The 22,449-nt window shown below is 38.4% G+C and overlaps 1 protein-coding gene across 4 annotated transcripts in view; it reads right to left on the bottom strand.

The window, feature by feature from the left end:
- The window catches only part of LOC111868193 (E3 ubiquitin-protein ligase HECW2), a 246,640-nt gene that overhangs the window by 113,765 nt on the left and 110,426 nt on the right, over positions 1–22,449 (bottom strand). For all 4 annotated transcript variants that reach the window (XM_023858628.2, XM_033752954.1, XM_033752953.1 and 1 more), the window contains 3 exons: positions 19,709–19,856; positions 9,194–9,419; positions 3,879–4,064 (listed from right to left, as the gene is read on the bottom strand). In XM_023858628.2, the coding sequence (XP_023714396.1) occupies positions 3,879–4,064; positions 9,194–9,419; positions 19,709–19,856 (560 nt within the window). The remainder of the gene's footprint in view (positions 1–3,878; positions 4,065–9,193; positions 9,420–19,708; positions 19,857–22,449) is intronic.

The raw sequence follows: 22,449 nt of genomic DNA, 5'->3' as shown, positions 1-22,449 counted from the left end.
GGCATGTACCCTTAAAAAAATTTAAATAAAAAAAAAAAAAGAAAAAGAAAGAACAGAGATCTTATAGACATTTTAACTTGAATTAAGTTTTAAAAAGTGCTAATTTAAAAATCAAATCGACGCGTGTAGATTAACAAAGATTTTCTACAATTAGAAAGACCGGTAATTTTAAATTTTAAATTTTAACAAGCAGTGTAACAGCTACGTGAGTGATACACACCTGATGATGGCCATTTAGGGCCGAAACATGTAGTGTGGAGGAGGAAAAGAAGTAAAAACTACAATAAAATTTGTTGCACTTAAGACGGTATTTATCCATATATATTGTGTGAGTGTAACAGGATGCTGAAATATAATATTGATTTCTACCTGTTCAGAAGACTCAAATCAGACTTGCAAGGCATGCAGTTTGTGGACGACACCATCATCCAGGCTGTTCAGGAGTGGATACCCTGTCAACCACAAGCCTTTCTTGAAAAGGGCATCAGGATGCTTCCAGAACATTGGAAAAATGTGCTGACTCCAGAGGGGAGTATGTTGAACACTGACATGTGCCAGTAGGTGTTTGGAAATTAAGGTTTTTTAAAAAAAATCAGTCCCAGTCATATTTGAACCACCTTGTACAATTACTACGGGCCTCGACTCTCAAACCAACAGCACACATCTAGCTTTTCCTACTGCAGATGCCATTTTTACAACTAGGAGGGTAAACATTCAGGTGAATAGGTCTGGAAACTCAGATGGCACAAATTATAAATCTGCTCAAATGCTTTTCAGTTCATGAGCAAACATTACAGCATAATAATATGAATTTCATTTTTAACCTCTGTACTTTAAACTGTTCAAGTACAGATAATGTAGTTTGATTTAATTAATAAGCTGGTGACTGGCTACAGGTTGGATAACTAGGGTCTGATTCACAGCAAGCTATCCCTCTAACAGGCCATGGAAGCCCAGACGGTTGTGAGATGTTGAGGGTCTCACATCATCTACACAGTCGGCTCACAGATGGCGGTAAGGTTGTCAGCCTTATGCACCGGCCACCCTTTATCACCCAGGAAGATTCCTGGTACTCATTTCTGTTAGAGGCTGAGTCGACCCCAGGGCGAGTGTGGCTGGAAGGATTAGGTCAATTGAAAAAAATCTGCTTCATTGGGACTTGAACCCATGACCTTCCAGCTTGTAGCATAGTGTGTTTCAAAGCAGAGGTAGGATTTTTCTTTCTCTTTGCTATCATATCCAGAGCAGCTTCAGAGCCAACTCAGTCTCCAAACTGACAGGTACCAGAGACCCCTTCCACTATGGTAAAATGGCTGAAACATGAAGCTGAACAGTCACCTTTTTCTGATGTTAAGATTAACAATACATGGAGCTTTACCTTGATTCCCCCCCCCCCAGTCTCCCTCTATATCTTCTAGCCACAGTTCTAAGACACAAGAACTTCACTTCATGCCCTTTTAAATTCTACGTTAAGTACTGAGTCTTGTTTGCTGTTTCATACTAGGGAACTGGTTCTAGTTTTTTTTCACACTGTGGGAGCTCATAATGTCTACTTTCTACTCACAAACTTCAAGTCCCTTGAAAGATTGCATGACACCAGTTTTGAGTTTGCTAACCCTGACAGATGCAATTGTTTCATAAATGTTATGCTTAAATTCATCCAATGTATTGTTATTGTCTGAAGACACTTCGTTTTTTAGGTTACCTCAAAGACAGAAATCATAGAGATTTAAGTCTGAAGACCTTGCAAATAACTCTGTGACTCAGTCTGTCTTGAAAGAAGAAACACCTTAATTAAAGCATTAATGAAATAAGTAGCAGTGTGTGCTACAGCACCATCTTGCATAAAATAACCACATACTCTTTCTTCTTCCATTCTTCATCTTCATCAGTAATCTGTCAAGACGACAGGTCCACAGTCTCTTCCAAAACAATTCCTCCATTTAATGCGATCGAGAGCTTTCTCCTTCAAATGACAGTATCCTCTTCTGTCCCAACGGTCATCCAGCATCTTCTTACGTCTTCTTCCTCGTCTTCTTGTCACTTCTATCCGCCCCTCTATCTTTCCTTCGATAACTTCTTTTAGAAGGCAGTTTCTGCGTAAAACATGACCAATCCAATTAGCCTTCCGTTTTCTTATTTCGTGTAGGATATTCCTCTGCTCACTGACTCTAATTAACACTTCTTCATTTCTCACATAATCGGTCCAACTGATCTTCTCCATCCTTCTCCAACACCACGTTTCGAAACTTTCCAGATGTTTCCAATCTACTGCCCTAAGTGTCCATGTTTCAGCCCCATACAGAGCTATGCTCCAAATGTAGCATTTCACTAGTTCCTTCCTCAATGGAAGAAACTTCTTCCATTATGGTCTTGAAAAAAGGAACAAAGAATATCACCCACATACTTCTCTAAATTAATAGCCCATTAACAAAATATAGGTCCTATTATTCGTGAAGCAATTACAGCACACCACACACAAATCTCATGATTGTGATGGTGTCCTTCAAATGTCTGTTCAGTACCTATTACTATACATCCACTCAGACTGAACCAAGCTTCATCAGCGGAAAATGTAAGCTTTGGGTGAAAAACACCTTCACCTACTGCCCAAATAAACTGGTTACAAAAGAGTTATTCTCTCCTAATTGCCTTCTTCAGTCACTTGAACCTGTCTAATTTTATATGGCAGTAGATAGAATTTTATTACTGCTCTTCATGCTGTTTTTGTTGAAACCTGTACCTGCAGCTACCTGTGTCAGGGGTTTACAAGTTCTCATCTGGATCCAGTTTTGTTAAGCTTTTCCTAAATTGGCACAGTACTTGGTCCAGCGTATTTCTTGTCTAAAGAAGATCAAGATGAATGCACTTTTTTTAACCAATTTGAAAATTACTGATGTACATGGCAGTCAAACACCAGGATACCTACATCTACATGATTTATACAACTTCTTTTCACATAAGTAGAAAAAACTGCTGTCCAACATGTATTTCACCATCTCAATTCAGTACTGCAAATGAGAACATGTAACAGTTCTTATAATTTTTTACACAATCAGGAACAGAGAAAGAACTGATACATATCACAGTGAGCCATCTGCAGATGCAGACAGCCATACAGCTGAGCAGAAATGGAACTGACAGAGTCTCTGCATGTTCTCACAGTCACACAAGCTGGAGTCAGCCCATTTAAAAGGGGTCTGCACGTACATAACCATATTTCACAGAATCCATCAGTCTGTAAACCTATTCATCAAGCTTTATATCTCAGAAAGTGCAAGTAATAATGGTAGCAAGTAGGTGCAAGTATAAGTTTTTCACATTAGCATGGAATATTAAAAAAAAAAAGTTCAAGTTCATTTCCCAGAAATGTTCATAGCAACCATGGTACTGTAATATGTTCTGCAGGCCAAAAAAAAAGATATATATAAGTCCAAGCACCCAGAGACATTAAATGTACATAATCATCACAAACAACAAAAATTGTTCTTCAAATTGCAGTAGACTTTTCTGCACAGGCACATTAGTAACTATTAATTTCCTTATAAATGCCACATTTCCATGATTTTTATGATAATTTATATATTTCCAGGTTGTTAATTGCCTTTTATGAGTGTTTGTTACAGCATCGATTTTCTCCACAGTTATGAACCCCCATTATGATGGACCCCAATTGTACCTTTGAGAATCAGTATACAGATTCATCACTTTTATCAAAACTAGAACTAATTTCTGAATGTAGTTGATTTTTGTCCATGACAAATTTCTGTCACTATTTATTTTTCATTATGGACATTATTCCAGTGTTCATTTTGATGTTACTTCTGCTGTGGTCATGCTACAAATTTCGTTTTTTTTAAATACGCAATCATTTTTACCTTTCCATTTCTATCAAACTTTGTTTCCCATCCTCGAGGAAGATCTCTTATTGAATCAGCAAACAAATTGACCAATGTAACAAGGTCTCGATTATGTTGATAGCGCTCAAATGCTTGTGGATCTCGGCGGATCTTGGAAACCATGTGCTTCAGGGAACCGTTACGATTATAAAGCGATAGTGCTTCCTGTAACATGAAACGAGAGAATTATCAAAAAAGTGTTGTCTAAAAATTGCAAAATTCAGGGCAACCTCATGCATATTCAGTCCCCACCATTATACAAGACGGGTAAAATGAGTCAAAACTTATAATACCGTAAATGTTTTTCAAAGAGCTATTAGATTGTGCCCATTACTGCATTTTATGTGTATAATTGTGTCGCAACAGGTTCATGAACGGTATATTCATTCTGAATGTATCTTGTTAAAATATGGATGTGTAATTTTTTGGTAACTAGAGATAAGAAAAATGTTTTATGGGGTAAATTTGGCAAATATATTATAGTTATTAGTTAAATAGTTCATTAGTGTGGTAAAGTGAGATCTAGAGAGATTGCTGAAAATGTTCTTCTTTCAGTGTTTATTGTTGTGACACCTGTAGCAAGAATTTAATTATGTACATGTGTGATAAAACACGATGATGACTTCAAACAGCTTTTGAAGGTAAGGAGTAAGTGAACGTAAAATCAATGCTAACTGAAGTCATAAAATTCATCAGCTCATATGGGAGCATTGTACGCCTGATGATGACCCAGTATAAGGGTCCAAACATGTTGCGTCTGTAAAAGCATAATAAAAGCAAATGTTGATACAGTAGGGTCTTCTTTGTTTTTTAAATACAGAATATTGTTGTGTAGACAGCATGCCTTACACTCTATTGTATATCTTATTCATAAAATGGGTTGAAGGCTGAATGAATTTTCACTGGTTTCAATATGAGACTAAGTCAAAAATTCATTAAACCCATTAACTCCAGCACTTAGCAACTATCCACACCCTTTGTACAAGTGAGCTCACATTCACAACAATTTCTTAGCCCTGGGATATTAACAGGTGCAAGAAACCTTCAACTGTCTCACATCATTCAATTTCCATGATGAAAGCTGTAAATAAAAAAAAACACTGAAAACAACATGCAAGGTATAGAAAAGTATTGACTGAAGAAGGGAACGTACAGTCTCCAAAGCCATCTACTAGGGAGGATTTTGAAGCCTTTCCATGTACAATAGCACAAATGGAGACAACTTTGTTGAATCGAATTGAATTGAATTTATTTACATTCTATAAATCCTAAGTAGGTTAGTACCTTTGGATACAGAACAAGTCAAAAGGTTACATACATAAGTACAGGCAATTTTAGCTTAAAAATTAATATAATTTACATTGAAGTATTCATCAAAAGAGTAGAAGGAATGAGCATGTAGATAATTCTTTAACTCTGATTTAAACTTTAGTATCATTGCCCAAGTTTTTAATACTTTGTGGCACATTGTTGAACACTTTCATGCCAGTAAAGTAGACTCCTTTTTGATATACTGATAAAGTTGATGAGGGTAGGTGGAAGTTATATTTTTGTCTAGTATTCATGTTATAGACATCAGAATTTAATTTGAATTTATCTTTGTTGTAAACAACAAATAAGAGAAGCGATAATATGTATTGCGATTGAAGAGGTAGAATTTTTAATTTCTTAAATAATTCTCTACATGAATCTCTACTTCTACATCCTGTAATGATTCTAATTATATTCTTTTGTATTTTAAAAATTATTACACTATGTGAAGAGTTCCCCCAAAATATTAATCCATAGTTCATAATAGAATGAAAGTAGGCATGGTAAACCATCTTCAATGTTTCCTGTGACATAAAAGGCTTAATTGATCTCATCGCATAGCAAGCTGCATTTAATTTAGGTATAATTTGTTCAATATGTATTTTCCAAGACAGTGTACTGTCTACATGTATTCCAAGGAATTTTGTATCAAGTACTTTACAGATTAATTTGTTGGCATAACTGATGTCCAGATCAATTTGGTGGTTGTTTTTAGTTGTGAATGATATGTAATGGGTTTTATCAAAATTTAATGAGAGTAAATTGGCTTCGAACCATCTGTTTAAGGCTTCAAATACAATATTTATGTCATTTTTAAAGTTTTCAAATTTAGAGTTCTTAAATATTATACTAGTGTCATCTGCATATAGAATTGGTTTAGATTTATTGTTGATGGTTTTAGATAGATCATTTATGTAGAGAAGAAAAAGTAAGGGACCTAAAATTGATCCTTGTGGAACACCGTGCTTTATAATTCCCCAGTTTGAAAATGCATTATGACTGGAGTTTTTATTATTTATTTCAACTCTTTGATACCTGTTTTTGAGGTATGATTTGATCCATTCATTAGCTTTGCCAGTTATTCCATAGAAATTTAATTTCGATAGTAAGATATCATGATTAACACAATCGAAAGCTTTTGCTAGATCACAGAAAATCCCTCCCACAATTAATCTGTCATTGAGAGCACTTAAAATATCGTTAGTTAGTTCATAGGTTGCTTTTTCTGTTGTTAGGTCTTTCCTAAATCCAAATTGCTCTTTGACTAATATGTTGTTAGAATTTAAGTGTTCAAGTAGTCTATTATACATAACTTTTTCAAAGACTTTTGAGAATGAAGTCAATATGGATATTGGTCTGTAATTAGAGATGCATTTTCTCTCTCCTTTTTTAAAAAGTGGTTTCATTATAGCGTATTTTAAGCGTTGAGGAAAAGTACCTGATGATAAAGATTTATTACATAGATGATTCAAGGGTGAACTGATGTAAACAGAGCTTGCTTTAAGTAATTTGGTAGAGATTTCATCATATCCATGTGAATTTTTGGGCTTAAGGGATTTAATAATGTTTTCAATTTCCTTCCTTGTTGAGAATTTGAGATTGATATTTGGAAATGAATTGTTAAAGGCACGAGACAGATAGTATATTGGATTATTATTATTATTATTATTATTATTATTATTATTATTATTATTATTAGTATTGTTGTTATTGGAATATGTTTTCTCAGCTAATGAAAGGAAATATTCATTAAATGCACTTGCGATAGCTTGTGGATTGTTAGTGGACTTCCCTTCAATATTCAAACTTTGTACGTCTTCATTAACAGATTTCTTTCCTGATTCAACTTTCACAATATCCCAGGTGGTTTTAATTTTATTGTTTGATTTTAGAATTTGGCTGTTATAGTTATTCTGTTTGGCTTCTTTAATGACTTTTGACAAAATTTTACAGTACATTTTGTAGTGACTTTTTAGTCTTGGATCATTACTGTCCCTACTGGCCAAATATAGTTGTCTTTTGTGTTTACATGAAGTTTTTATTCCAATTGTTATCCAGGTGGATTTGTTTTTATTTTCATTTTTGACTATTTTTAAGGGAAAGCTTGAATAAAAGATCCTCAAGTATGTGTTCAGAAAGCAATTAAATTTAGAATCAATATTATTGCTGTCAAATACATTGTCCCATGATTCATTACTTAATTTTGTGACAAAATCTGCCATCGTATGCTTGTTGATTTTCCTTACTGTTTGATATTGTTGATTACTGGGCTGAAGGTCAATATTATTTATTTCTATGAGTTGAGCATCATGATCGGATAAGCCATTTATAAAGGGTCCTACAGTATAGTCTCTTAATTTTGAGTTATCAATGAATATATTATCTATCGCTGAACTAGAATTATTTTGAACTCTTGTGGGAAAGTTAACAGTACTGGAGAGATTGTAAGATGATAACAAAGAGTCTAAATTTAGTTTCCTATTACTGTCGATGAGATAGTTTATATTTATATCACCACAAATTATAAATTCAACTTTTGAACTATGCAGTACATTTAGGATGGTTTCTAATCTATTTATAAAGTGATCGAAGTTTCCAGATGGGGCTCTGTATAAAGTCAGTATACAAATATTAGAAAAAGGAGAGTCTAACTTTAGAGCACATGCTTCCAGATCCTGGTCTTTGTAATAATCTTCTAAATTTATTTTAGTAAAATTTAGGTTTTCATGTACAAAAATACTCACTCCTCCTTTCTCCAGTGTTTTCCTACAGTATCTAGCACTTAAATTATAATTTTCTAAGTGAAGATGTTCTAATTCCAGCTATTTCATGTGATGTTCAGTAAGGCACAGTATGTGTGGAAGATTTTAATTCATGGAGCTTATTAGTTCATTTGTTTTGTTTTTGTGCAGCATATGATCACCATTTCTGCCCAAGAATGGGCCACGGTGTCTGTGGACAGCTGTCTCAGGTGATGTTTCCATTGCATAAGGTGTTTAGCTAATAAACCTGTAGAAATTGTGACTAAAGGGTTCTAGTATTTTGATCAATAATGCTTTGTGTAAGAAGGTAAACAAATCTATCCCTGTAAAAGACTGTGGAGGCCCATAGGGTTGTGAGACATTGAGGCTCCCACATTTCCTAGACAATTGGCTCACAGATGGCCTAAAGCACCAGCTGCCCTTTAACTGCAGGAAGAATCCTGGTACTCATTTCTGTTATGAGGCTGATTTGGCACCAGGGCGATAGTGCTGCTGGAAGGATTTGGTCAACTGAAAAATCCAATGACCACATGGGGAATCAAACCCACAACCTTCCTGCTTATAGCACAGTGCCTCAACCAACAACAACACTACCACTTCATGTACTAAATATGTTACATTAAGTAAGTGTTACTTAAACTATTAGGCAAATGTTAAAATGAAATCCTGATATATTGTGGATTTGGTACAATGCAGATATGATCATGGTCCCAAAAATTGGTTATGTTCTCATTTTACAGCAATTACACTTGAATATGCATAACAGTATTTTGAAGGCTACACTGGACATTTCAGAGACATATACTGCCTCCATTTTCCACCTGCGTCCTACTGGATACTTTATTACTGCAAATCTGAGAAAAAAAATGCAATTGCAGCTTTCCACAGGGTGAGATACAACACTCCACCTGCAGGAGAACCTCATGAACCTGATTAACCCATGTGCTCTCAGAATAACCCTCAGCTCTGCATTGCTTACTTATTCTGATACTGATACTGACTTCATATGACTAAGAAACAAAGAAGATGGTATTAAAATATGAAATAGTCATTATTTTGAAATGCATGTATGAAATCAACAAAATTAACTGCAAAATAGATCATGCTAACAAATTCTGGTGGAGACAACATAATCTCAAATCAGGATAATATTTCAGAAAAACTTATTCTAAAATTGCAAAAGATTCATTAATTCACTGATTTTATAGAGAATATAAATACCTGGTTCATGTGCAGAATTGAGAAGAAGTCAGGTCTGGAGATAAACCTCACAGCAGGCATGTGGTGCACAATATCTGGATGCTGCTGTGACCTCTGCTGCTCTCCGCCACTGCTACCATTTGTTGACACAGCCTGAGAGTGACCCTGAACACAATCGCCACTTCCAGAAATAACATCCTCACAGTCAAGTCGTCTGGATGTGATGGTTCGACGGATACTCTGATACCTGAAAATTTCATCTATATAAATAAAAATGTAAATGTTCATTTGTTAGCCCTTGAAAATCTCCGAAAGTTCTTCACCAATTGCTTCGAAATTTTGACACAACGTTGCATTCAAATGTGCGCATTTTTATATACCTACTAGCTGTACCTGGCCACGCGTGAATCCGGAAAGTATACCTCCATGGAAACGCAATAACAGTGGGCCGTTGCATAGGGATTGCCAAAACAAGAAACGCATTTCCCCGGAGATGAGAGGATAAGAGGTTCCGTTGCGTAACAACGGGTGAAACCGGAAAGTATACTTCCATGGAAACGCAATAACAGTGGGCCGTTGCATAGGGATTGCCAAAACAAGAAACGCATTTCCCCGGAGATGAGAGGATAAGAGGTTCCGTTGCGTAACAACAGATGAAACCAAACACTTCTACCAGGTGTTTTGTGCTAGCATTTCCTAAGCAACAGATGAAACTAACTCTTCGATAAGGTATTCCCTATCCCGTCCGAATGCTGGCTATATGTATAACAGAGTGTAGGTCCGGCGACTGTTCAGTATCACGAGTGTCTCGAGTATCACGAGGTCACAAGTATCATAAGAGATTCCAAGTGAAATCACAGCAGAGATCCTGAGTTTGCACTCAGAGTTTTGGATTTGACTCTGGCAGCGTTTCCCTGGTGATAGACAACAGAAGGCTCATTGTATAGCATCCGCCGAGGTATAAATAGTCCAGCTTGGACAAGAAGCAGTCAGTCTCGGGGCAGATGACGAGGGATACAGAAGAGAGTCTGGAAGTAACCGCCAAAAGAGTCAGTCTTGGGATAGCTACTGCCGAATATAAACAGTTTATTTTCATTTTGATTTAATTATTTTGTGTGACATTGCATTGGAATTGGCCTGTGTCGTTTACCATAGCATTCATCTCGTGAGTATAGTTTATTTTTCATTGTTTTTCATTTCGTTTTCTTAACCAGAAACCAGATGATGTACGGTTTTCGAAGATGAAGAAGACTACAAAAGACAACCGTACTAGTAATAATGTGGATAAGGTAAAACATAAAATTAGAATAGTAGGAGACAGCCATGCAAGAGGTTTGGCTAATGAGTTAAAGTATAACCTTACTCTTGAATTTAACTCTCAGGGAGTAGTGAAACCTGGATCTTCATTAGAACAATTAGTAAATATTTCTGATACGGACATGAAGAATTTAACAATGAGTGATGTATGTGTTGTGTGGGGAGGTTCAATGGACGTTGGCCGAAATGAGACAAAATTGGGAATTCGTGCGTTAAAAGAGTTTGTTAGCTCTCTTAATCATACAAACGTTGTGGTGATAAATGTTCCTTATAGACATGATCTCGCTCCAAATTCCTGTGTAAATTGTGAAGTTCAACTGTTTAATAGAAGACTTGGAAAACTAAAAAGGGCATATTCTAATCTTTCAGTGGTAACAGTAGACTCTACGCGTGATTTATTCACAAGACAGGGTTATCATCTAAATTCTCAAGGGAAAGAACATACTGCTAGAAGAGTAGCTACAGTGATAAAGGATTTGTTTAGTGCTAACGATTCAGAACCAATTGTCTTAAAGTGGAGTTATCTGGATGAAATGCAGAGTCATTTAGATGATAAGCAGACGTCTGGCGTTGAGGTTGTTGAAGGGAATGGTTGTGGAAGGAACACCATGGAACAGTTAGTGGGTGATGGGGCCATAGAGTCTAATGTAGCAAATCATGCTACGATTTTACTGATGTCTCAGGAGAATACCTGTCTGAATCAAGTGGGAGTCCATGATAATCCAAGCAGTGATCAGATTGATCACAAAAACAATGAAAATGATTCTCAAATAAATAACTCAATACCTTCGAAGAGAACGCGTCGTCAACCCTCCAAAAAAGTTAGTACGGATTTTTTAAGGTAACTTCAATACACCAGTCTAGTCTACCATCTTGTTGTAACAAAATCTCAAATTATCAGGAACTGGGTATTTGCCACCAAAATGTTCAAAGTTTGAGTAACAATTTATTTGTATTTCAAGTATTATTGGATTCTTGGTCAAATAAGCCTGCAATGTTATGTTTCTCTGAGCATTGGCTCCAATATGAGCAACTTATGTATATTAATACTGTTCATACAGTATAACACACGCAGTCACAGGAGCAAGACACAACAAAAGCACAACACACACACGATAGTGAAGGAGTGCTCCAACAGAGAAGAATGGGCGTGACTGGCGTAGTGAGGTGCGACGTAGCGATGTGGAATCCTGAACAATTTTAATATTTTTAACGTTCGACATTTGTCAATGTATATGATAGATATATATTTTAGTTATTTTAATGTGAGGACAAGGCATGCAATGAACTAGTTTGACGTCGATGAGTAAGCACCTGAAGATGGCATTATTATGCCGAAACATGTAGTGCGAGTGAGAGGAGATAGATGAGTGTATGCACTGCAAGACGGTTTAAATAAATCATGGACTTAAATCAGTGCAACAGGACGCTAAAATATAACATTAGTAATTCTGTTAGTTTACAGGTATTAAGAAATGTATATTTTACTAAATTTGAATCCATATTTAAGTATGGTATTATGTTTTGGGGTGGTGGAGGTAAAGAGATTGATACAGTTTTTAAAGTACAAAAAAAAATGCATAAGAGCCATTATGGGCGTTGATAATCGGGCATCCTGCAGAAGGCTGTTTGGTGAGTTAGAAATTTTAACTGTTACTTCTTTGTATATACTGGAGATTTTATGTTTTATTATAAAAAATAGAATCTATACAACTTTGAACTCTGATGTGCATAATTACAATACAAAGCATAAACATAATCTGTATACCCAACATTGTAATACAAATAGTTGTAAGAGAAGTGTGATAAACATGGGCATAAAACTATACAATAATCTTCCTTTGGAGTTAAAGAATGTATCTGATTTTAAAGTGTTTAGGAGGAAATTGAAGTGTTATTTGTTGCATAGTGCCTTCTACTCTCTTCAGGAGTTTTTTTATATGTAAGATGTTGAAAAAAGACTGTAAGTGTTTGTTAATGCATGTGCTGGTGGTTTTTTTATATAACTTATTTAAGTATTTATGTATTCTTTGATTATGTTAGGTGTGATTGTTATTAAATCTATATATTCTCTTTGACTTTATCCGATTGTATATTTTACAGTTATGGATGTAAATAAAATTATGAATTATGAATTATGAATTATAACTGTTTTCCTTATTTTTCAGTGCAATTGGTGGTGGGATTGAGCTGTGTCGATTGATCTGCATTTGAATTGAAATATTTCGTTAGACTGAGTCACAGAAACGCGTGGCCGGGTACAGCTAGTATTCATCTAAAAAACATTTGTCCAAAAACTGCTGATCAACCAACAGAACAGACTGCAGAGGTTGCAAACTCCACAAAGAGTCAACATGAACAAGGGGGCAGCAAATCTTTACTACTTTCCTTGATTACTCAGACCATGCATGGTTGTGGACTTCAGAAGAGGCACCTGATGAAGGTTTTGTGGAAACCAAAACATGTAGTTCTAAATAAATATAGCTGTAATTGTACACTGTGAAAGCACTACAGATAATCGTTTTATTTTTAAATTTTTTCATAATCCTAGGATATGCAGAGCTTTCTGAAAACTAGTTTTATAATTTTCTAAGGATCAGTTTTAGCCTCAAGAATAAGATATAGAGTGAACCAGTAGATGTGCGACTTTGCTAGTATAAGTCAACCATGTGCTGGTCTGTACAAGAACTGAAAGAGGCACAGACTAGCATAATATACCACCCTTACAATACAACAATGATAAGTGATCCAAGATACAAACAACGAAGCCCAGGTTTGATCCCAGGGTAACTGTGACGTATTTATGTCACATGTTACAGGTGGTAATGATGCCATCCTTAGTGAGGTTGGCCGAACAACAGCTGAGTCAGTAGTACTGACATACCACTGCAGGGGGCTAGTACCTCTAGCACACCTGCAGTAGAAGACGGATTGGGTAGACCCCATCTAGTGAAAAAAGCCTTGTCTGGCTGAGCCAGACAGAAGTTGAAAAAAGTAAGAGCTGGGGCAAGCATAGCAGGAACTGGGATCAGTCAGCAACCAGGAAATGTAGGCTCGTCCAAGCAGGGAGAAACCCCCATCAGTACCTTTTAAGAGACCAAGGTCCTACAGACCCCTACAGAAACGGCCATAACTCCAAAAAGACCCAGGCACTATAAGGGACCAGGGACTTACAACGGGGCTCTGACCAACATAAAGGTAGCTATCTTTAAGGAAATGTATCCTGAGGACAAGCTTACTGAAGATGACCAGAATTCCATTCTGGAAGCACTGGGAGAGGTGTTACGTAGGACTCCAAAGGGAGAACTACCACACCTGAAATCCTATAGACTAGTGAGAGGTGGACCAACAGTCTGGTCAATGGCTCAACAAAAGCCACTGAAAACCACAGGCTGGAATCAGGGGCCAGGCTGAAGGCGACTGATGCCAGAAACCGGCCTAAGCCTGTTAAAGTGGCTCTCCCTACTAGGGACAAAGTTGCCACAATCAGGAAGAGCTACTGAAATGGATTTCAGACCTCAATCCAGGACTTCACACTGAGAACTGGAAGGCATTCGATAAGCAATTTGAGTCGAAAAGCCAGAGGCTTATCTAATTCATAGACCGGGACTCTTATACCATTATACAGAGGACCGGTTACAAAATATTCACAGGACTCTCAGAGGGGACTGTTAAGATGCTGAATGATCCTGAAGTTCAGCACCCGGCAGAACGTGTCAGATACAGTATCTTCCAACTTGGCCTCTAACGGGGAGAGGGATGATGTACCCACTCCCTCAGTTGACCAGAGGAGACAATCCCTCCTCTTGTCAACCCGACCTTACCAGATCAGGGAACTCTCTCGGAGGAAACCAGGTCTGATAAAGTAAAAGGGGCTGTGGAAGAAGGTATTTATGAGGACACCTTTCCCAGCATTAAAGAATGAACACACAGCATACAAACAAACACACATGATATTTACACATAAAATATGATTCATTCAAATTAATCTACAACACAGCAAGGCTACTATGGCAATTTTATGACAACAACTTGCTGAAGGAAAAGTAGATGTAGCACTTATTAAGGAACCTTGGATATATAGGGGCTAAATAAGAGGCTTAACGAATTCAGGGGGAACAGTCTACTCTGTGGCCCCTGAAGAAAATGTGAGATCATGCATATATGTTAGCAATCATATTAATGCTTTACCCTTGCTGGAGTTCTGTTCCACAGACACAACAATGGTGAGGATGACATACACATTGGGCGGAGGCTGTGAGGAGTTCACTGTCACTTCAGCCTACCTTCCATATGACTCAGATGAACCATCACCTTCCCAAGAAGTGAGGGACATTGTTCAATATTACCATCTTAGGAAAAAGCAGCTCATCACTGGGTGTGATGCCAATGCACACCACACATTGTGGGGAAGCACTGACATCAACCCAAGAGGAGAATGCCTCATGGAATATTTGGTGAGTTTGAACCTTAATATTCTAAACCAAGGTAACGAGCCTAACTTTGTGGTCTGCAATAGGCAGGAGGTTATCGATTTGAAACTAGGGACCAATAAAACAGGAAACCTGATCAGTAATTGGCATGTATCTGATGAGCCGTCCCTATCAGATCACAGATGTATATGCTTTCAAATAAGTAACATTACAGTAGATCAAGATACTTATAGGAATCCTAAGAGAACCAATTGAGAGTCTTACAAAGACGACCTAAAGGTAAATCTGGAGACCATCTTGCGAAATATACGCACAATAAAGGATGCTGATCGGCCCGTTGACCAGTCGCAAGGGGCTATTATCTCGTCCTTTAAAAGGAATTGTCCGGCTAGGACCACTCGCGAACCAAGTAGAGTGCCTTGGTATAATATACAGCTGAGTGGGCTTAGAACCAAAACAAGAAGGCTGTTTAATACAGCTAAAAGAACAGGGCAGTGGGACACCTACAAGGAAGCCCTTACCTGTTACATCAAAGAAATAAGGAAAGTCAAGCGATCGTCATGGAGGAGGCACTGCCAGGAGATCAATGATGTATCGGGCGGTGCCAGACTCATGAGAATCATGGCAAAACAGGTGACCAACAAGGTCAGCAGGATTAAAATGCCTAATGGGCAGTATACTCAAACAGGAAGGCAGAAACTGAATGAATTATTCAGGGTTCACTTTCCTGATTCAAAATTGATTGATAATTTGGACAATGGACGGGATCAGCAAAACCTAGGCACTTGCCTAAGCAAGACAAACAGGGTAGACTGGAACCTGGCCAAAGTCATAATTAACCAATCCAAAATCAGATGGCCGCTGAATATCTTTATACCATTTAAATCAGTGGGAACAGATGGAATTGTATATGCATTTTACAGCATGGGGCAGAACTCTTAGTTCCAAACCTATGATGCATATATAGAGCCTGCATGGCATATGGTTTTATCCCCATGGCATGGAGGCAAGTTAAGGTGACATTTATCCCAAAGCCCGGGAAACTAGATTGCACCGAGGCTAAGGCTTATCATCCTATCAGCCTGTCATCTTTCTTGTTGAAAACAATGGAGAAAATAATGGATAGGCATATCATATCCTCTACACCGAAACCAACATGCCTACCAAACAGGTAAATCTACCAAAAGAGCACTACATAATGTGGTAATACGCATAGAAAGTCCGACTGAACACAAGGATATTGCCTTAGGAGCATTCCTTGACATAGAGGGAGCTTTCAATAGAACCTCATTTGATATAATCAAACAGGCTGCTGGAAAGCACAGCATAGAGCCTGCAATATGCAGGTGGATCAGTGCTATGCTGGAAAGTAGAACCATAGCTGCTACATTATCAGGAGAAACCCTGGGAGCGTCCGCACCAAGGGGTTGTCCAAAGGGGGGCATGCTCTTGCCTCTGCTGTGGGGCCTAGTCGTCGACGATCTCCTGTGGGGACTTAATGATGATGGGTGTTATACAGTAGGATATGCTGATGCCATAGCAATCATCATAAATGGAAAATTCCTTTCGGCAGTATCAGAGTGTCTGCAAACAGCTCTGTACACGGTCCAATGATGGTGTGAAAGAACAAGCCTTTCTATCAATCCCAATAAGATGGTAATTATACTGTTTACCAGGAAGAGAAATATAAAGGGCCTTAAGGAACCAACTCTCTTCAAACGATCCAGCTCTCCAGCGATGTCAAGTACCTTGATCTAGTATTAGACAAGGGACTGACATGGAAAAAGCAGCCAGACAAGGTCATCAATAAAGCCTATAAGGCTTTTTGGACATGCAGAAGCATCTCTGGTAAAACTTGGGGACTGCAGCCGCACATTGTGCACTGGATATACACTGCGGTTGTAAGACCCATAATTACATGTGGCGCCACAGTATAGTGGCCCAGAGTTAAACTCAAGACAAGCAAGGCAGAACTTAGCAAATTGCAAAGGCTGGCTTGCTTGGGTATCACAGGAGCAATTCGAACATCTCCAACAGCTGCACTGGAGACACTCCTTGGACTCCCCCCACTGCCTCTACAGTTGGAGGCAGAGGCCAGGGCAGGAATCTACTGTCTCCAGTGCAGTGATCAATGGAAACCTAAATGTATGACACAAAGTCCATCCTAAGTGCAACAATTGATTGTAGTTCTTTTGTCTTCTTTTCTTCTACACTACATGTTTCGGCTGTAAATGGCCATCATCAGGTGTATACTCTCACGTAGCTGCTACACTGCAGGTAGTTTAAAATTTAAAAACACCAGCTTTCTTAACACTTTGCAGACCACACACCCTTTAAAAGGTTTTTTGCTTTTAAACATGGCAGACCGTTCACCTGTTAACAGGTTTTTAAAACATGATAAGTTGCAACACACTATCCATCTCTCTGGCGCCACCCAAGTTGCACGCAATGGCGTAATAAAACTCTGGAATATTCGCTTACTTGTCGGTACAAATTCTTTTCCGATGAGCCAGCTGAGCTACCTTGTGAGATGCGTAGTTATGGTGTTTGAGAGAGCAGCAGTGACAGGGGAGAGCAAAGAACTGTGGCCACTTGTGGCTACAGACAGTAAAAGTGACAGTAGCTCCAATGATAATGGGGGTAATAACATTGTGGTGACTAACATTGCGGGGACAGTAAAAAATTTAAAAAAATCACAAAAATCTAAACCCTAATTCGAAATTGAAATACAAAGCATTTCTGATGAATGTGGCAAAGTCCTGGGCTACAGACCAGATGGTGGCAGCAGAACCAGAGTCAGACACAGACTTAGTGCGACTGTGCCCATCCAATCCCACCCCACGCAAACCTCATGTGGATCCCACAGGGCGACTCTCGGGTGACATGCGGAAACACACCCTCGTGAAAATTGTGAAGAGTGAACATTCCGAGGGGCATCATCTTTCTAAGTAATGCTGTGTTTCCACAGTTCACAAAAAAAGGAGTATGTCTACATTTGCAAGTTCTCTGTAATGCCACTTCATAAAGGGGAATGTTTCCAGAAATATCACACTCTCAAGCACTTCTAGGAGCATTGGAAAGTGTTCTCCAAAAATTTTAGTTCATAAAATTAATTAGAAAATTTTATATTAATTTTTGAACTGAACAGTGCACAAGTTAGGGTAGTAGGTTTAAAAATGCCAGTCCCCAGGGTGATTAAATATTTAAATCGGCGGTCCGCGAAGTGTTAATTGTTCATTTCTCCAATGATANAGAGCAGGTATCCCTGTGAATTTTACATTTTAAAAAAATTTTTATCTAAAAACCAAAATTCAAAAATCAAATTGACATATGTAAATTAACAAAGATTTTATACACATCTGACATATATCAGCAAGGGGATTCTTATCTATCGGGACCTATTAACAATGGAAAAATGAACAATTAAGAAAGCTGGTGTTTTTAAATTTTAAACTATGTGCAGTGTAACAGCTACGTAAGAGTATACACCTGATGACGGCCATTCACGGCCGAAACATGTAGCGTAGAAGAAAAGAAGACAAAAGAACTACAATAAATTGTTGCACTTAGGACGGAGTTTGTGTCATACACTGTGTAGAGTGTAACAGGATGTTTAAATATAATACTGGAAACCTAAATCCGATAGTTTCAGACATGCAAACATAACTCAGGACATGAAAAAAGAACCCACATTACAAATGGGGTCTGACAAAATGATACTGAGACATGTATATGAAAAACACTTCACAGTCAGATTTCCCGACAGGAGTGAATGGGAAGACGGGTTTCGGCCTCGATAGAAAAGGGGGACTGATCTGGTATACAGATGGTTCCAACATAAATAAGGGCACTGGAGCTGGTGTGTTCTGCTATGGCATGAGGCAGAAACTTACTTTCAGCCTTGGGCAGTACACAACAGTATTCTAGGCAGAAGTATATGCCATTAAGGCATGTATTATGGAGATAGGAACTATAGAAATGGGAACATCTACATTCTATCTGACAGCCAAGCTGCACTTAAAGTGCTTGACAAACACCAGATCAACTCAAAATTAGTCTGGGATTGTCACCAAACCCTCATGCAAGTGGCCAAACATAACAGGGTACAACTGATATGAGTGCCGGGGCATGAGGGTATTGCCGGAAATGAAATAGCAGACCAATTGGCTAAGACTGGAGCTGAACATTCATTCATAGGACCTGAACCAGCCTGTAGCATCTCTATAGGAGTTGCCAGAAAGGCAATCAGGAACTGGACAAATATGAATCACAAGAAATATTTGGGGATTCTTGACTGGACTCAGGCAAGCAAAGGGACTCATATGAGGACCCTCTACTAAAAGAGCAAAGGAACTGTTGAACTTAAACAGGAACCAGCTACAATGGATGGTAGGACTACTTACAGGACACTGTCACCTCAAAAGACACCTCTTCAAATTGGGACTAAGTAAGAGTCCAACTTGTGAGAGGAGTAAGAAGAAAACAAAGAAAGTCACTCATATCCTGTGCAAATGCGAGGCTTTAGCTTATTTAAGATTGCGCCACTTGGTTCAACATTTTATGGAACCAAGTGACTATATCGACGTCCCCATGTACAAAATCGATTGTTGAGGGGGTAATCAGAAGGGGGGGAACAACAGATCACTGTGGTCATGGTGCAAGGGCCAAGAATGCCCACCCCTTATACATACATACATTCATTCATTCATTCATTCATTCATTCATTCATTCATTCATTCAAGATACAAACAACAGCTTCATGTGCAAATTTCTGACTCTGACCCACCTTCTGTCCAGCTGCTGTCTCTGCAGCTCATTGGTGATTGGCCTTGCCCGTGCTACTGAGCTGGATGTCGGTCGCTGCCATGTGGTAGTCCTGTTCACGTGGTCAATATAAAATATACGCCCATGACTGTCAATACGGGCCTCCCAGTCTGAAATAGAGATATAAAAACAACATCAGTCAATGAAAGAGGCATACACACTAACAAGGTATGTGAATGGCACTGCTCTGCTTGGATTTGGGTCTGAAGAGATTATGAAAATCATGAGCAACTCACCTGCTAATGCAACTCCTAACACACTGTGCATTCAACTCCCTTACTGCTAAAGCTAGTGCTGTGGGCTGTGCAAAAATTGCCACACTATTTCATAACAACTGAATAACACATATGAGGGCACTATGTCTGATAAAAGAGGTAGCAAGTTTTGGAAATCGAAGACTTTACAGGGTTGTGCCACTTCTTAACATAATCATATACGACATGCAATATAAAGACAGACTCTAAACAACCAGCCAATTCAGATTATAGCAGAGCTTTGCTTATGAATTTCTACTGAGTCATGAGCAAGGAAACATACAAGTCTATCCATATTCATGTCAAGCCTTTTAGACCTAATCTTCCAGAATTATATGCAATTTTGTTTATATCAACAAGTCAACTAATGGGCAAAATCATAATTTCAGGACATATAAAATAATTTCTGTATGCCATAGTAATGTAATACATTTTACACCATAACAACATTCCCTCGTGCTTATTAGAGGCTATAATGGAGTGCATTACAGCAGCAAAAATTACACCAAGTTCAAATTGAAATCTGAGGGAGCACAGTAGTAAATTTATAATACAATGATATGTCCATGAGACAGCTGTCAAACGCATATAAGTGCAGTTGTTTACAAAGTCAATGACATATAATGTTCCCTCACATTTTTCAAAGCCTTCCTCTATCCATTGTTCACTGTTCACTGTCCATTTATTTCAAATTCAAGCAAACCCAGATACAGGATGAGAAGTATATTCACAAACCACTGGATATAGAATTAGTCACATATCAGAACAAATGTTCCAGTTAATCATTGGAACAAGTCTACGCAACATAATGTAAAATATACATAACACAGACATAGAACATAAATAAATATGATTACAAAAACTGAATGCAAATGAAAAACATATTAACCATTTGTACAATAAAATTCCTTAAGTTTGTAAAAACAGTGCAACACCAGATACATTCTTGAAGCCTGAAACTTGAAGTTTAGAGCATCAAACACATGTAGTTGGATACAACAAATGAATAACATGAACAAAATAAATAGGCATTTATTTTTTTACTTGGGGACTGGAAGGGTCTGTTTCAAGGTTTCTGGAGTTTTTTACGAAAAACTCAGTATTTCACAATTATGCAGGTATAAATTATCGGGGTATGTGGTAGCGTAGTTAGTTGAGGCACTATGTTACAAGCCAGAAGGTCGCGAGTCCCGATGAGGTCACTGGATTTTTTTCAATTGATCTAATCCTTCCGGCTGCACTACAGCCCTGGGGTCGACTCAGCCTCTAACAAAAATGAGTACCAGGAATTATTTAAATAATTTTCCTAGGGAGTAAAGCACAGCCGGCGCTTAAGGCTGACAACCTTACTGCCATCTTTGAGCCGACTGTCTAGATAATGTGGGACCCTCAACGTCTCACAACCCCATGGGCCTTCACAGCCTGTTACAGGGATAGCTTTACTTTTTACTTTTTTAGGTATAAATTACCAGCATTGACTGAACACACTTTACACATGTACCACAATACACAAAATTTCATTATTAATAAGTAATTTGGGCATGATATTCTAAACTTTGTTTCGTGTCCTTAAGGTATTCAAATACACACAACTAATTCTGAAGCAGCCCATATATGAGTTTCTCATACCCAGCTGCAGGAATAGTATGTTAAAATCGGTGCTTCTTTCAGCTGATACCTGACAGTGCACATGCTTGCAAACTTGTCAAAAGTCACACACTTGCCAGTACATCACGTTTTGACCCTGGGTCTAAAATGGGTATGGGAGAACCAACAAACATATTTTTAGATAAACAACACCAGCTAAAATGGTAAATATTGTGACGTATTTGCACTATGCAGGATGCCCCCTCCCCCACCAGCGGTGGCGTATCAGCGCTGCCGCTGCTACAGTGACGGGCCGGTCAGAGCTTCGCCTCCTCCCACATGGTGACGAGGCAGAGCTTCCACGGTGACGTGGCAGGTGACAACAGTGACATAGCGGGGGATGCCGCAGTTGCTATGCAGCAATAAACAACTCTTGATGGTGTTCCCAGCAACACCTGTAAACACGGCGACTAGGCAACAAGGAAGCAAGGCATTTTCCCGTTGTCTGCCTGAGGGTTTATAAGAGAACTGCACTGCCTAAGGAGTTAGCTGAAATATAGCAGCCACCGGAGTAACAGTGAAGAATAAGCGGCCTCCACAGTCTAGGGTTAACGTTCCCACCTCATGACTCAAGGTTCAAACCTGGCGGAGGTCGTGGAATTTTTAACCCGTTGCCGTGGTTCGTCGTGTATGTTTCGTCAGGGATTTAAATCGTCTGGGGGGGTTCGACGTGTATGTTTCGTTCAGCTGCACACCTATGTTATAACGCCCATAATAATTGATGGTTTTGCTGTAGATTGTTAGATTTTTCGCTGGCCTGTTGTCAGTAGAACAGAGTATAAATAAGACACGACTTTATCTG

Source organism: Cryptotermes secundus, unplaced genomic scaffold, assembly GCF_002891405.2.
Source record: "Cryptotermes secundus unplaced genomic scaffold, Csec_1.0 scaffold107, whole genome shotgun sequence".
In the NCBI taxonomy this organism is placed as follows: domain Eukaryota; kingdom Metazoa; phylum Arthropoda; class Insecta; order Blattodea; family Kalotermitidae; genus Cryptotermes; species Cryptotermes secundus.
This window is presented reverse-complemented; position numbering and strand designations above follow the sequence as displayed.